Source organism: Aulostomus chinensis, chromosome 12 (assembly GCF_037954235.1).
Source record: "Aulostomus chinensis isolate RoL2024-O1b breed Wild chromosome 12, RoL_Achi_v1.0, whole genome shotgun sequence".
NCBI classification, from domain to species: Eukaryota; Metazoa; Chordata; class Actinopteri; order Syngnathiformes; family Aulostomidae; genus Aulostomus; species Aulostomus chinensis.
In genome coordinates, this window is record NC_141331.1 from 1,585,768 (window position 1) to 1,600,994 (window position 15,227).

The 15,227-nt window shown below is 46.8% G+C and overlaps 3 protein-coding genes across 3 annotated transcripts in view; all 3 read right to left on the reverse strand.

Annotated features, from left to right (window-relative positions):
* Positions 1-3,438: 3,438 nt before the first annotated feature.
* On the reverse strand, positions 3,439-4,026 carry LOC147251683 (collagen alpha-1(XII) chain-like). The gene has a single exon (XM_086221116.1). It carries the CDS (start codon positions 4,024-4,026, stop codon positions 3,439-3,441), a length of 588 nt encoding a protein of 195 aa, XP_086077242.1.
* Positions 4,027-4,163: 137 nt separating this feature from the next.
* Positions 4,164-15,227, reverse strand: part of LOC147251684 (collagen alpha-3(VI) chain-like) — a 44,534-nt gene continuing 33,470 nt past the window's right edge. Inside the window, exons 12-16 of the mRNA XM_086221117.1 lie at positions 12,758-13,354; positions 11,925-12,536; positions 9,385-9,981; positions 6,977-7,476; positions 4,164-4,202 (exon numbers count right to left, since the gene is read on the reverse strand). Of these exons, the coding sequence (XP_086077243.1) occupies positions 4,164-4,202; positions 6,977-7,476; positions 9,385-9,981; positions 11,925-12,536; positions 12,758-13,354 (2,345 nt within the window). The remainder of the gene's footprint in view (positions 4,203-6,976; positions 7,477-9,384; positions 9,982-11,924; positions 12,537-12,757; positions 13,355-15,227) is intronic.
* LOC147251685 (collagen alpha-3(VI) chain-like) lies at positions 13,559-15,024 on the reverse strand. Its single transcript, XM_086221095.1, has 2 exons — positions 14,445-15,024; positions 13,559-14,223 (listed from the first exon to the last, which is right to left on the reverse strand). The coding sequence occupies exons 1-2, from the start codon at positions 14,968-14,970 to the stop codon at positions 13,559-13,561; spliced, it is 1,191 nt and encodes a 396-aa protein (XP_086077221.1). The 5' UTR covers positions 14,971-15,024.

Here is a 15,227-nt window from a genome sequence, read left to right on the forward strand (position 1 = left end):
ACAGTAACACCTGTCTTTTATAGGAACATATGAAGCTACACTAATACCATGCATCACTTTTTTGACTTATGAAGGTATAACAAGTCTGGTTGCCTTTAAATGCCAGAAAGAAGCTGGACTTGTGAACATACCCAATACAGTTGGTGATTCTGGGGTGACTTCAACAACTGCGTCCTCCACAGAGGACTGAAGTTCTTGTTGGACACTGGGAAGGTCTGTGAATTCAGATACCGATAGAACATAACTGGGATCGTGGGATATCTTCTGCAGTTCTCTGCTGTCAGAGTTTCTGGTTCCAATCACAAAGGTCAAGACTCCAAGCTGTTTGAGAGCAGAAGCTGGTGCGTCGACACTGTCAAAAGACCTTCCACCACTTAAGAGTATTAGGACCTGCGGAACTTGTTGATCGCGCCTGCTTCCGGCAGAGGCAGTGAAGACATTGTCTCCCAAGTACTGGAGAGCTGCTCCGGTGTTGAGGGGACTACCGCCTTTGTGCCTCATTCCTCTGACAGTGTCAAGGATCTGACCTTTGCTGGTGTACGTGTTCAGATAGAACTGGACTGTTGGATCTCGGCTGTACTGAACCACTGAGACACGGTCTTTGTTGTCATCCACACTAAGTGTCTCTACGACTCTTTGGACAAAGTCTCGCATTGCTGGGAATCCACTTCTAGTTCCATCAGATCCATCCAACAAGAACACAACATCCTTTCCTTCTGGTCGTCTGTCAACTAGGGTGCAAACAGTGTCAAAATATTAGGTTCTTATGTCAAACGTTTTGTGTGTCAACGTCACATGGTGAACGCTGACCCAACTGTTTCCAATTTACTCTTTTCATTCAAGTAAAACTGCCTTCTTGGAGCGGCTGTGGCTGACATCAACTTGAAAAAATACACTTGAGCATAGTACGCTTGGCATCCTACCATGATATCGCAAAGTAAACATTTCTTACCAGTCACTGTTGGTGGCATGGGTGAGACCCTAACAGGCACTTTGCTCATGACAGAGGAGAGCTTTTCCTGGATCCTGGGGAGGTCATTGAAGTCAGTAACTGACAGAGCATAAGTCGGGTCATAGGATATCTTCTGCAGCTCTCTGCTGTCAGAGCTCCCTGTTCCGATGCCAATCACAACGATGCCTTGCCGTTTGAGGGCAGAGGCTGGGGTGTCTACGCTGTCAAAAGACCTCCCACCATTTAGCAGGATCAAGAACTGCGGAACACCTTCCAGGTGCCGACTCCCGGCAGAAGTGTTTGTAAAGATTTTGTTCCTGACGTATTGCAGGGCTGCCCCGGTGTTGAGGGGTCTGCCTCCTCTGTGTCTCAACCCTCTGACAGAATCTGCAATATTCTCTTTTGTGGTGTAAGTGTTGAGATAGAAATTGACCTCTGCATCTCTGCCATACTGGACCACAGAGACGCGGTCTTTGTTCTCTCCGATATTGAGTTTCTGCACCACTTTCTCAACAAAATCTCGCATGGCCGGGAAGCCATTCCTTGTGCCATCAGAACCATCCAGAAGGAAAACCACATCCTTTTTGTCAGTGTCAACTGAGAAAAGACAGCAGGAAAAGACATAAGAAAACACCCTTTGCAGACTCGACACTTGAGGAGTTTTTTTCTCCACGTTAGTATTGTCTTTGGACATGCTAAGGGCTGCTTCATGCGATTTAAAAATCACAGAGAGAACAGTAACACCTGTCTTTTATAGGAACATATGAAGCTACACTAATACCATGCATCACTTTTTTGACTTATGAAGGTATAACAAGTCTGGTTGCCTTAAATGCCAGAAAGAAGCTGGACTTGTGAACATACCCAATACAGTTGGTGATTCTGGGGTGACTTCAACAACTGCGTCCTCCACAGAGGACTGAAGTTCTTGTTGGACACTGGGAAGGTCTGTGAATTCAGACACCGATAGAACATAACTGGGATCGTGGGATATCTTCTGCAGTTCTCTGCTGTCAGAGTTTCTGGTTCCAATCACAAAGGTCAAGACTCCAAGCTGTTTGAGAGCAGAAGCTGGTGCGTCGACACTGTCAAAAGACCTTCCACCACTTAAGAGTATTAGGACCTGCGGAACTTGTTGATCGCGCCTGCTTCTGGCAGAGGCAGTGAAGACATTGTCTCCCAAGTACTGGAGAGCTGCTCCGGTGTTGAGGGGACTGCCGCCTTTGTGCCTCATTCCTCTGACAGTGTCAAGGATCTGACCTTTGCTGGTGTACGTGTTCAGATAGAACTGGACTGTTGGATCTCGGCTGTACTGAACCACTGAGACACGGTCTTTGTTGTCATCCACACTAAGTGTCTCTACGACTCTTTGGACAAAGTCTCGCATTGCTGGGAATCCACTTCTAGTTCCATCAGATCCATCCAACAAGAACACAACATCCTTTCCTTCTGGTCGTCTGTCAACTAGGGTGCAAACAGTGTCAAAATATTAGGTTCTTATGTCAAACGTTTTGTGTGTCAACGTCACATGGTGAACGCTGACCCAACTGTTTCCAATTCACTCTTTTCATTCAAGTAAAACTGCCTTCTTGGAGCGGCTGTGGCTGACATCAACTTGAAAAAATACACTTGAGCATAGTACGCTTGGCATCCTACCATGATATTGCAAAGTAAACATTTCTTACCAGTCACTGTTGGTGGCATGGGTGAGACCCTAACAGGCACTTTGCTCATGACAGAGGAGAGCTTTTCCTGGATCCTGGGGAGGTCATTGAAGTCAGTAACTGACAGAGCATAAGTCGGGTCATAGGATATCTTCTGCAGCTCTCTGCTGTCAGAGCTCCCTGTTCCGATGCCAATCACAACGATGCCTTGCCGTTTGAGGGCAGAGGCTGGGGTGTCTACGCTGTCAAAAGACCTCCCACCATTTAGCAGGATCAAGAACTGCGGAACACCTTCCAGGTGCCGACTCCCGGCAGAAGTGTTTGTAAAGATTTTGTTCCTGACGTATTGCAGGGCTGCCCCGGTGTTGAGGGGTCTGCCTCCTCTGTGTCTCAACCCTCTGACAGAATCTGCAATATTCTCTTTTGTGGTGTAAGTGTTGAGATAGAAATTGACCTCTGCATCTCTGCCATACTGGACCACAGAGACGCGGTCTTTGTTCTCTCCGATATTGAGTTTCTGCACCACTTTCTCAACAAAATCTCGCATGGCCGGGAAGCCATTCCTTGTGCCATCAGAACCATCCAGAAGGAAAACCACATCCTTTTTGTCAGTGTCAACTGAGAAAAGACAGCAGGAAAAGACATAAGAAAACACCCTTTGCAGACTCGACACTTGAGGAGTTTTTTTCTCCACATGTTAGTATTGTCTTTGGACATGCCAGGGCTGCTTCATGCGATTTAAAAATCACAGAGGGAACAGTAACACCTGTCTTTTATAGGAACATATGAAGCTACACTAATACCATGCATCACTTTTTTGACTTATGAAGGTATAACAAGTCTGGGTGCCTTTAAATGCCAGAAAGAAGCTGGACTTGTGAACATACCCAATACAGTTGGTGATTCTGGGGTGACTTCAACAACTGCGTCCTCCACAGAGGACTGAAGTTCTTGTTGGACACTGGGAAGGTCTGTGAATTCAGATACCGATAGAACATAACTGGGATCGTGGGATATCTTCTGCAGTTCTCTGCTGTCAGAGTTTCTGGTTCCAATCACAAAGGTCAAGACTCCAAGCTGTTTGAGAGCAGAAGCTGGTGCGTCGACACTGTCAAAAGACCTTCCACCACTTAAGAGTATTAGGACCTGCGGAACTTGTTGATCGCGCCTGCTTCCGGCAGAGGCAGTGAAGACATTGTCTCCCAAGTACTGGAGAGCTGCTCCGGTGTTGAGGGGACTACCGCCTTTGTGCCTCATTCCTCTGACAGTGTCAAGGATCTGACCTTTGCTGGTGTACGTGTTCAGATAGAACTGGACTGTTGGATCTCGGCTGTACTGAACCACTGAGACACGGTCTTTGTTGTCATCCACACTAAGTGTCTCTACGACTCTTTGGACAAAGTCTCGCATTGCTGGGAATCCACTTCTAGTTCCATCAGATCCATCCAACAAGAACACAACATCCTTTCCTTCTGGTCGTCTGTCAACTAGGGTGCAAACAGTGTCAAAATATTAGGTTCTTATGTCAAACGTTTTGTGTGTCAACGTCACATGGTGAACGCTGACCCAACTTTTTCCAATTCACTCTTTTCATTCAAGTAAAACTGCCTTCTTGGAGCGGCTGTGGCTGACATCAACTTGAAAAAATACACTTGAGCATAGTACGCTTGGCATCCTACCATGATATTGCAAAGTAAACATTTCTTACCAGTCACTGTTGGTGGCATGGGTGAGACCCTAACAGGCACTTTGCTCATGACAGAGGAGAGCTTTTCCTGGATCATGGGGAGGTCATTGAAGTCAGTAACTGACAGAGCATAAGTCGGGTCATAGGATATCTTCTGCAGCTCTCTGCTGTCAGAGCTCCCTGTTCCGATGCCAATCACAACGATGCCTTGCCGTTTGAGGGCAGAGGCTGGGGTGTCTACGCTGTCAAAAGACCTCCCACCATTTAGCAGGATCAAGAACTGCGGAACACCTTCCAGGTGCCGACTCCCGGCAGAAGTGTTTGTAAAGATTTTGTTCCTGACGTATTGCAGGGCTGCCCCGGTGTTGAGGGGTCTGCCTCCTCTGTGTCTCAACCCTCTGACAGAATCTGCAATATTCTCTTTTGTGGTGTAAGTGTTGAGATAGAAATTGACCTCTGCATCTCTGCCATACTGGACCACAGAGACGCGGTCTTTGTTCTCTCCGATATTGAGTTTCTGCACCACTTTCTCAACAAAATCTCGCATGGCCGGGAAGCCATTCCTTGTGCCATCAGAACCATCCAGAAGGAAAACCACATCCTTTTTGTCAGTGTCAACTGAGAAAAGACAGCAGGAAAAGACATAAGAAAAAACCCTTTGCAGACTCGACACTTGAGGAGTTTTTTTCTCCACATGTTAGTATAGTCTTTGGACATGCCAGGGCTGCTTCATGCGATTTAAAAATCACAGAGGGAACAGTAACACCTGTCTTTTATAGGAACATATGAAGCTACACTAATACCATGCATCACTTTTTTGACTTATGAAGGTATAACAAGTCTGGTTGCCTTAAATGCCAGAAAGAAGCTGGACTTGTGAACATACCCAATACAGTTGGTGATTCTGGGGTGACTTCAACAACTGCGTCCTCCACAGAGGACTGAAGTTCTTGTTGGACACTGGGAAGGTCTGTGAATTCAGACACCGATAGAACATAACTGGGATCGTGGGATATCTTCTGCAGTTCTCTGCTGTCAGAGTTTCTGGTTCCAATCACAAAGGTCAAGACTCCAAGCTGTTTGAGAGCAGAAGCTGGTGCGTCGACACTGTCAAAAGACCTTCCACCACTTAAGAGTATTAGGACCTGCGGAACTTGTTGATCGCGCCTGCTTCCGGCAGAGGCAGTGAAGACATTGTCTCCCAAGTACTGGAGAGCTGCTCCGGTGTTGAGGGGACTGCCGCCTTTGTGCCTCATTCCTCTGACAGTGTCAAGGATCTGACCTTTGCTGGTGTACGTGTTCAGATAGAACTGGACTGTTGGATCTCGGCTGTACTGAACCACTGAGACACGGTCTTTGTTGTCATCCACACTAAGTGTCTCTACGACTCTTTGGACAAAGTCTCGCATTGCTGGGAATCCACTTCTAGTTCCATCAGATCCATCCAACAAGAACACAACATCCTTTCCTTCTGGTCGTCTGTCAACTAGGGTGCAAACAGTGTCAAAATATGAGGTTCTTATGTCAAACGTTTTGTGTGTCAACGTCACATGGTGAACGCTGACCCAACTGTTTCCAATTTACTCTTTTCATTCAAGTAAAACTGCCTTCTTGGAGCGGCTGTGGCTGACATCAACTTGAAAAAATACACTTGAGCATAGTACGCTTGGCATCCTACCATGATATCGCAAAGTAAACATTTCTTACCAGTCACTGTTGGTGGCATGGGTGAGACCCTAACAGGCACTTTGCTCATGACAGAGGAGAGCTTTTCCTGGATCCTGGGGAGGTCATTGAAGTCAGTAGCTGACAGAGCATAAGTCGGGTCATAGGATATCTTCTGCAGCTCTCTGCTGTCAGAGCTCCCTGTTCCGATGCCAATCACAACGATGCCTTGCCGTTTGAGGGCAGAGGCTGGGGTGTCTACGCTGTCAAAAGACCTCCCACCATTTAGCAGGATCAAGAACTGCGGAACACCTTCCAGGTGCCGACTCCCGGCAGAAGTGTTTGTAAAGATTTTGTTCCTGACGTATTGCAGGGCTGCCCCGGTGTTGAGGGGTCTGCCTCCTCTGTGTCTCAACCCTCTGACAGAATCTGCAATATTCTCTTTTGTGGTGTAAGTGTTGAGATAGAAATTGACCTCTGCATCTCTGCCATACTGGACCACAGAGACGCGGTCTTTGTTCTCTCCGATATTGAGTTTCTGCACCACTTTCTCAACAAAATCTCGCATGGCCGGGAAGCCATTCCTTGTGCCATCAGAACCATCCAGAAGGAAAACCACATCCTTTTTGTCAGTGTCAACTGAGAAAAGACAGCAGGAAAAGACATAAGAAAACACCCTTTGCAGACTCGACACTTGAGGAGTTTTTTTCTCCACATGTTAGTATAGTCTTTGGACATGCCAGGGCTGCTTCATGCGATTTAAAAATCACAGAGGGAACAGTAACACCTGTCTTTTATAGGAACATATGAAGCTACACTAATACCATGCATCACTTTTTTGACTTATGAAGGTATAACAAGTCTGGTTGCCTTTAAATGCCAGAAAGAAGCTGGACTTGTGAACATACCCAATACAGTTGGTGATTCTGGGGTGACTTCAACAACTGCGTCCTCCACAGAGGACTGAAGTTCTTGTTGGACACTGGGAAGGTCTGTGAATTCAGATACCGATAGAACATAACTGGGATCGTGGGATATCTTCTGCAGTTCTCTGCTGTCAGAGTTTCTGGTTCCAATCACAAAGGTCAAGACTCCAAGCTGTTTGAGAGCAGAAGCTGGTGCGTCGACACTGTCAAAAGACCTTCCACCACTTAAGAGTATTAGGACCTGCGGAACTTGTTGATCGCGCCTGCTTCCGGCAGAGGCAGTGAAGACATTGTCTCCCAAGTACTGGAGAGCTGCTCCGGTGTTGAGGGGACTACCGCCTTTGTGCCTCATTCCTCTGACAGTGTCAAGGATCTGACCTTTGCTGGTGTACGTGTTCAGATAGAACTGGACTGTTGGATCTCGGCTGTACTGAACCACTGAGACACGGTCTTTGTTGTCATCCACACTAAGTGTCTCTACGACTCTTTGGACAAAGTCTCGCATTGCTGGGAATCCACTTCTAGTTCCATCAGATCCATCCAACAAGAACACAACATCCTTTCCTTCTGGTCGTCTGTCAACTAGGGTGCAAACAGTGTCAAAATATGAGGTTCTTATGTCAAACGTTTTGTGTGTCAACGTCACATGGTGAACGCTGACCCAACTGTTTCCAATTTACTCTTTTCATTCAAGTAAAACTGCCTTCTTGGAGCGGCTGTGGCTGACATCAACTTGAAAAAATACACTTGAGCATAGTACGCTTGGCATCCTACCATGATATCGCAAAGTAAACATTTCTTACCAGTCACTGTTGGTGGCATGGGTGAGACCCTAACAGGCACTTTGCTCATGACAGAGGAGAGCTTTTCCTGGATCTTGGGGAGGTCATTGAAGTCAGTAGCTGACAGAGCATAAGTCGGGTCATAGGATATCTTCTGCAGCTCTCTGCTGTCAGAGCTCCCTGTTCCGATGCCAATCACAACGATGCCTTGCCGTTTGAGGGCAGAGGCTGGGGTGTCTACGCTGTCAAAAGACCTCCCACCATTTAGCAGGATCAAGAACTGCGGAACACCTTCCAGGTGCCGACTCCCGGCAGAAGTGTTTGTAAAGATTTTGTTCCTGACGTATTGCAGGGCTGCCCCGGTGTTGAGGGGTCTGCCTCCTCTGTGTCTCAACCCTCTGACAGAATCTGCAATATTCTCTTTTGTGGTGTAAGTGTTGAGATAGAAATTGACCTCTGCATCTCTGCCATACTGGACCACAGAGACGCGGTCTTTGTTCTCTCCGATATTGAGTTTCTGCACCACTTTCTCAACAAAATCTCGCATGGCCGGGAAGCCATTCCTTGTGCCATCAGAACCATCCAGAAGGAAAACCACATCCTTTTTGTCAGTGTCAACTGAGAAAAGACAGCAGGAAAAGACATAAGAAAAAACCCTTTGCAGACTCGACACTTGAGGAGTTTTTTTCTCCACATGTTAGTATAGTCTTTGGACATGCCAGGGCTGCTTCATGCGATTTAAAAATCACAGAGGGAACAGTAACACCTGTCTTTTATAGGAACATATGAAGCTACACTAATACCATGCATCACTTTTTTGACTTATGAAGGTATAACAAGTCTGGTTGCCTTTAAATGCCAAAAAGAAGCTGGACTTGTGAACATACCCAATACAGTTGGTGATTCTGGGGTGACTTCAACAACTGCGTCCTCCACAGAGGACTGAAGTTCTTGTTGGACACTGGGAAGGTCTGTGAATTCAGATACCGATAGAACATAACTGGGATCGTGGGATATCTTCTGCAGTTCTCTGCTGTCAGAGTTTCTGGTTCCAATCACAAAGGTCAAGACTCCAAGCTGTTTTAGAGCAGAGGCTGGTGCGTCGACACTGTCAAAAGACCTTCCACCACTTAAGAGTATTAGGACCTGCGGAACTTGTTGATCGCGCCTGCTTCCGGCAGAGGCAGTGAAGACATTGTCTCCCAAGTACTGGAGAGCTGCTCCGGTGTTGAGGGGACTACCGCCTTTGTGCCTCATTCCTCTGACAGTGTCAAGGATCTGACCTTTGCTGGTGTACGTGTTCAGATAGAACTGGACTGTTGGATCTCGGCTGTACTGAACCACTGAGACACGGTCTTTGTTGTCATCCACACTAAGTGTCTCTACGACTCTTTGGACAAAGTCTCGCATTGCTGGGAATCCACTTCTAGTTCCATCAGATCCATCCAACAAGAACACAACATCCTTTCCTTCTGGTCGTCTGTCAACTAGGGTGCAAACAGTGTCAAAATATTAGGTTCTTATGGCAAACGTTTTGTGTGTCAACGTCACATGGTGAACGCTGACCCAACTGTTTCCAATTTACTCTTTTCATTCAAGTAAAACTGCCTTCTTGGAGCGGCTGTGGCTGACATCAACTTGAAAAAATACACTTGAGCATAGTACGCTTGGCATCCTACCATGATATCGCAAAGTAAACATTTCTTACCAGTCACTGTTGGTGGCATGGGTGAGACCCTAACAGGCACTTTGCTCATGACAGAGGAGAGCTTTTCCTGGATCCTGGGGAGGTCATTGAAGTCAGTAACTGACAGAGCATAAGTCGGGTCATAGGATATCTTCTGCAGCTCTCTGCTGTCAGAGCTCCCTGTTCCGATGCCAATCACAACGATGCCTTGCCGTTTGAGGGCAGAGGCTGGGGTGTCTACGCTGTCAAAAGACCTCCCACCATTTAGCAGGATCAAGAACTGCGGAACACCTTCCAGGTGCCGACTCCCGGCAGAAGTGTTTGTAAAGATTTTGTTCCTGACGTATTGCAGGGCTGCCCCGGTGTTGAGGGGTCTGCCTCCTCTGTGTCTCAACCCTCTGACAGAATCTGCAATATTCTCTTTTGTGGTGTAAGTGTTGAGATAGAAATTGACCTCTGCATCTCTGCCATACTGGACCACAGAGACGCGGTCTTTGTTCTCTCCGATATTGAGTTTCTGCACCACTTTCTCAACAAAATCTCGCATGGCCGGGAAGCCATTCCTTGTGCCATCAGAACCATCCAGAAGGAAAACCACATCCTTTTTGTCAGTGTCAACTGAGAAAAGACAGCAGGAAAAGACATAAGAAAACACCCTTTGCAGACTCGACACTTGAGGAGTTTTTTTCTCCACATGTTAGTATAGTCTTTGGACATGCCAGGGCTGCTTCATGCGATTTAAAAATCACAGAGGCAACAGTAACACCTGTCTTTTATAGGAACATATGAAGCTACACTAATACCATGCATCACTTTTTTGACTTATGAAGGTATAACAAGTCTGGTTGCCTTAAATGCCAGAAAGAAGCTGGACTTGTGAACATACCCAATACAGTTGGTGATTCTGGGGTGACTTCAACAACTGCGTCCTCCACAGAGGACTGAAGTTCTTGTTGGACACTGGGAAGGTCTGTGAATTCAGACACCGATAGAACATAACTGGGATCGTGGGATATCTTCTGCAGTTCTCTGCTGTCAGAGTTTCTGGTTCCAATCACAAAGGTCAAGACTCCAAGCTGTTTGAGAGCAGAAGCTGGTGCGTCGACACTGTCAAAAGACCTTCCACCACTTAAGAGTATTAGGACCTGCGGAACTTGTTGATCGCGCCTGCTTCCGGCAGAGGCAGTGAAGACATTGTCTCCCAAGTACTGGAGAGCTGCTCCGGTGTTGAGGGGACTGCCGCCTTTGTGCCTCATTCCTCTGACAGTGTCAAGGATCTGACCTTTGCTGGTGTACGTGTTCAGATAGAACTGGACTGTTGGATCTCGGCTGTACTGAACCACTGAGACACGGTCTTTGTTGTCATCCACACTAAGTGTCTCTACGACTCTTTGGACAAAGTCTCGCATTGCTGGGAATCCACTTCTAGTTCCATCAGATCCATCCAACAAGAACACAACATCCTTTCCTTCTGGTCGTCTGTCAACTAGGGTGCAAACAGTGTCAAAATATGAGGTTCTTATGTCAAACGTTTTGTGTGTCAACGTCACATGGTGAACGCTGACCCAACTGTTTCCAATTCACTCTTTTCATTCAAGTAAAACTGCCTTCTTGGAGCGGCTGTGGCTGACATCAACTTGAAAAAATACACTTGAGCATAGTACGCTTGGCATCCTACCATGATATTGCAAAGTAAATATTTCTTACCAGTCACTGTTGGTGGCATGGGTGAGACCCTAACAGGCACTTTGCTCATGACAGAGGAGAGCTTTTCCTGGATCCTGGGGAGGTCATTGAAGTCAGTAACTGACAGAGCATAAGTCGGGTCATAGGATATCTTCTGCAGCTCTCTGCTGTCAGAGCTCCCTGTTCCGATGCTAATCACAACGGTGCCTTGCCGTTTGAGGGCAGAGGCTGGGGTGTCTACGCTGTCAAAAGACCTCCCACCATTTAGCAGGATCAAGAACTGCGGAACACCTTCCAGGTGCCGACTCCCGGCAGAAGTGTTTGTAAAGATTTTGTTCCTGACGTATTGCAGGGCTGCCCCGGTGTTGAGGGGTCTGCCTCCTCTGTGTCTCAACCCTCTGACAGAATCTGCAATATTCTCTTTTGTGGTGTAAGTGTTGAGATAGAAATTGACCTCTGCATCTCTGCCATACTGGACCACAGAGACGCGGTCTTTGTTCTCTCCGATATTGAGTTTCTGCACCACTTTCTCAACAAAATCTCGCATGGCCGGGAAGCCATTCCTTGTGCCATCAGAACCATCCAGAAGGAAAACCACATCCTTTTTGTCAGTGTCAACTGAGAAAAGACAGCAGGAAAAGACATAAGAAAACATCCTTTGCAGACTCGACACTTGAGGAGTTTTTTTCTCCACATGTTAGTATAGTCTTTGGACATGCCAGGGCTGCTTCATGCGATTTAAAAATCACAGAGGGAACAGTAACACCTGTCTTTTATAGGAACATATGAAGCTACACTAATACCATGCATCACTTTTTTGACTTATGAAGGTATAACAAGTCTGGTTGCCTTTAAATGCCAGAAAGAAGCTGGACTTGTGAACATACCCAATACAGTTGGTGATTCTGGGGTGACTTCAACAACTGCGTCCTCCACAGAGGACTGAAGTTCTTGTTGGACACTGGGAAGGTCTGTGAATTCAGACACCGATAGAACATAACTGGGATCGTGGGATATCTTCTGCAGTTCTCTGCTGTCAGAGTTTCTGGTTCCAATCACAAAGGTCAAGACTCCCAGCTGTTTGAGAGCAGAAGCTGGTGCGTCGACACTGTCAAAAGACCTTCCACCACTTAAGAGTATTAGGATCTGTGGAACTTGTTGATTGCGCCTGCTTCCGGCAGAGGCAGTGAAGACATTGTCTCCCAAATACTGGAGAGCTGCTCCGGTGTTGAGGGGACTGCCGCCTTTGTGCCTCATTCCTCTGACAGTGTCAAGGATCTGACCTTTGCTGGTGTACGTGTTCAGATAGAACTGGACTTTTGGATCTCGGCTGTACTGAACCACTGAGACACGGTCTTTGTTGTCATCCACACTAAGTGTCTCTACGACTCTTTGGACAAAGTCTCGCATTGCTGGGAATCCACTTCTAGTTCCATCAGATCCATCCAACAAGAACACAACATCCTTTCCTTCTGGTCGTCTGTCAACTAGGGTGCAAACAGTGTCAAAATATGAGGTTCTTATGTCAAACGTTTTGTGTGTCAACGTCACATGGTGAACGCTGACCCAACTGTTTCCAATTTACTCTTTTCATTCAAGTAAAACTGCCTTCTTGGAGCGGCTGTGGCTGACATCAACTTGAAAAAATACACTTTAGCATAGTACGCTTGGCATCCTACCATGATATCGCAAAGTAAATATTTCTTACCAGTCACTGTTGGTGGCATGGGTGAGACCCTAACAGGCACTTTGCTCATGACAGAGGAGAGCTGTTCCTGGATCCTGGGGAGGTCATTGAAGTCAGTAACTGACAGAGCATAAGTCGGGTCATAGGATATCTTCTGCAGCTCTCTGCTGTCAGAGCTCCCTGTTCCGATGCCAATCACAACGATGCCTTGCCGTTTGAGGGCAGAGGCTGGGGTGTCTACGCTGTCAAAAGACCTCCCACCATTTAGCAGGATCAAGAACTGCGGAACACCTTCCAGGTGCCGACTCCCGGCAGAAGTGTTTGTAAAGATTTTGTTCCTGACGTATTGCAGGGCTGCCCCGGTGTTGAGGGGTCTGCCTCCTCTGTGTCTCAACCCTCTGACAGAATCTGCAATATTCTCTTTTGTGGTGTAAGTGTTGAGATAGAAATTGACCTCTGCATCTCTGCCATACTGGACCACAGAGACGCGGTCTTTGTTCTCTCCGATATTGAGTTTCTGCACCACTTTCTCAACAAAATCTCGCATGGCTGGGAAGCCATTCCTTGTGCCATCAGAACCATCCAGAAGGAAAACCACATCCTTTTTGTCAGTGTCAACTGAGAAAAGACAGCAGGAAAAGACATAAGAAAACACCCTTTGCAGACTCGACACTTGAGGAGTTTTTTTCTCCACATGTTAGTATAGTCTTTGGACATGCCAGGGCTGCTTCATGCGATTTAAAAATCACAGAGGGAACAGTAACACCTGTCTTTTATAGGAACATATGAAGCTACACTAATACCATGCATCACTTTTTTGACTTATGAAGGTATAACAAGTCTGGTTGCCTTTAAATGCCAGAAAGAAGCTGGACTTGTGAACATACCCAATACAGTTGGTGATTCTGGGGTGACTTCAACAACTGCGTCCTCCACAGAGGACTGAAGTTCTTGTTGGACACTGGGAAGGTCTGTGAATTCAGACACCGATAGAACATAACTGGGATCGTGGGATATCTTCTGCAGTTCTCTGCTGTCAGAGTTTCTGGTTCCAATCACAAAGGTCAAGACTCCAAGCTGTTTGAGAGCAGAAGCTGGTGCGTCGACACTGTCAAAAGACCTTCCACCACTTAAGAGTATTAGGACCTGTGGAACTTGTTGATTGCGCCTGCTTCCGGCAGAGGCAGTGAAGACATTGTCTACCAAATACTGGAGAGCTGCTCCGGTGTTGAGGGGACTGCCGCCTTTGTGCCTCATTCCTCTGACAGTGTCAAGGATCTGACCTTTGCTGGTGTACGTGTTCAGATAGAACTGGACTGTTGGATCTCGGCTGTACTGAACCACTGAGACACGGTCTTTGTTGTCATCCACACTAAGTGTCTCTACGACTCTTTGGACAAAGTCTCGCATTGCTGGGAATCCACTTCTAGTTCCATCAGATCCATCCAACAAGAACACAACATCCTTTCCTTCTGGTCGTCTGTCAACTAGGGTGCAAACAGTGTCAAAATATTAGGTTCTTATGTCAAACGTTTTGTGTGTCAACGTCACATGGTGAACGCTGACCCAACTGTTTCCAATTCACTCTTTTCATTCAAGTAAAACTGCCTTCTTGGAGCGGCTGTGGCTGACATCAACTTGAAAAAATACACTTGAGCATAGTACGCTTGGCATCCTCCCATGATATTGCAAAGTAAATATTTCTTACCAGTCACTGTTGGTGGCATGGGTGAGACCCTAACAGGCACTTTGCTCATGACAGAGGAGAGCTTTTCCTGGATCCTGGGGAGGTCATTGAAGTCAGTAACTGACAGAGCATAAGTCGGGTCATAGGATATCTTCTGCAGCTCTCTGCTGTCAGAGCTCCCTGTTCCGATGCTAATCACAACGGTGCCTTGCCGTTTGAGGGCAGAGGCTGGGGTGTCTACGCTGTCAAAAGACCTCCCACCATTTAGCAGGATCAAGAACTGCGGAACACCTTCCAGGTGCCGACTCCCGGCAGAAGTGTTTGTAAAGATTTTGTTCCTGACGTATTGCAGGGCTGCCCCGGTGTTGAGGGGTCTGCCTCCTCTGTGTCTCAACCCTCTGACAGAATCTGCAATATTCTCTTTTGTGGTGTAAGTGTTGAGATAGAAATTGACCTCTGCATCTCTGCCATACTGGACCACAGAGACGCGGTCTTTGTTCTCTCCGATATTGAGTTTCTGCACCACTTTCTCAACAAAATCTCGCATGGCCGGGAAGCCATTCCTTGTGCCATCAGAACCATCCAGAAGGAAAACCACATCCTTTTTGTCAGTGTCAACTGAGAAAAGACAGCAGGAAAAGACATAAGAAAACACCCTTTGCAGACTCGACACTTGAGGAGTTTTTTTCTCCACATGTTAGTATAGTCTTTGGACATGCCAGGGCTGCTTCATGCGATTTAAAAATCACAGAGGGAACAGTAACACCTGTCTTTTATAGGAACATATGAAGCTACACTAATACC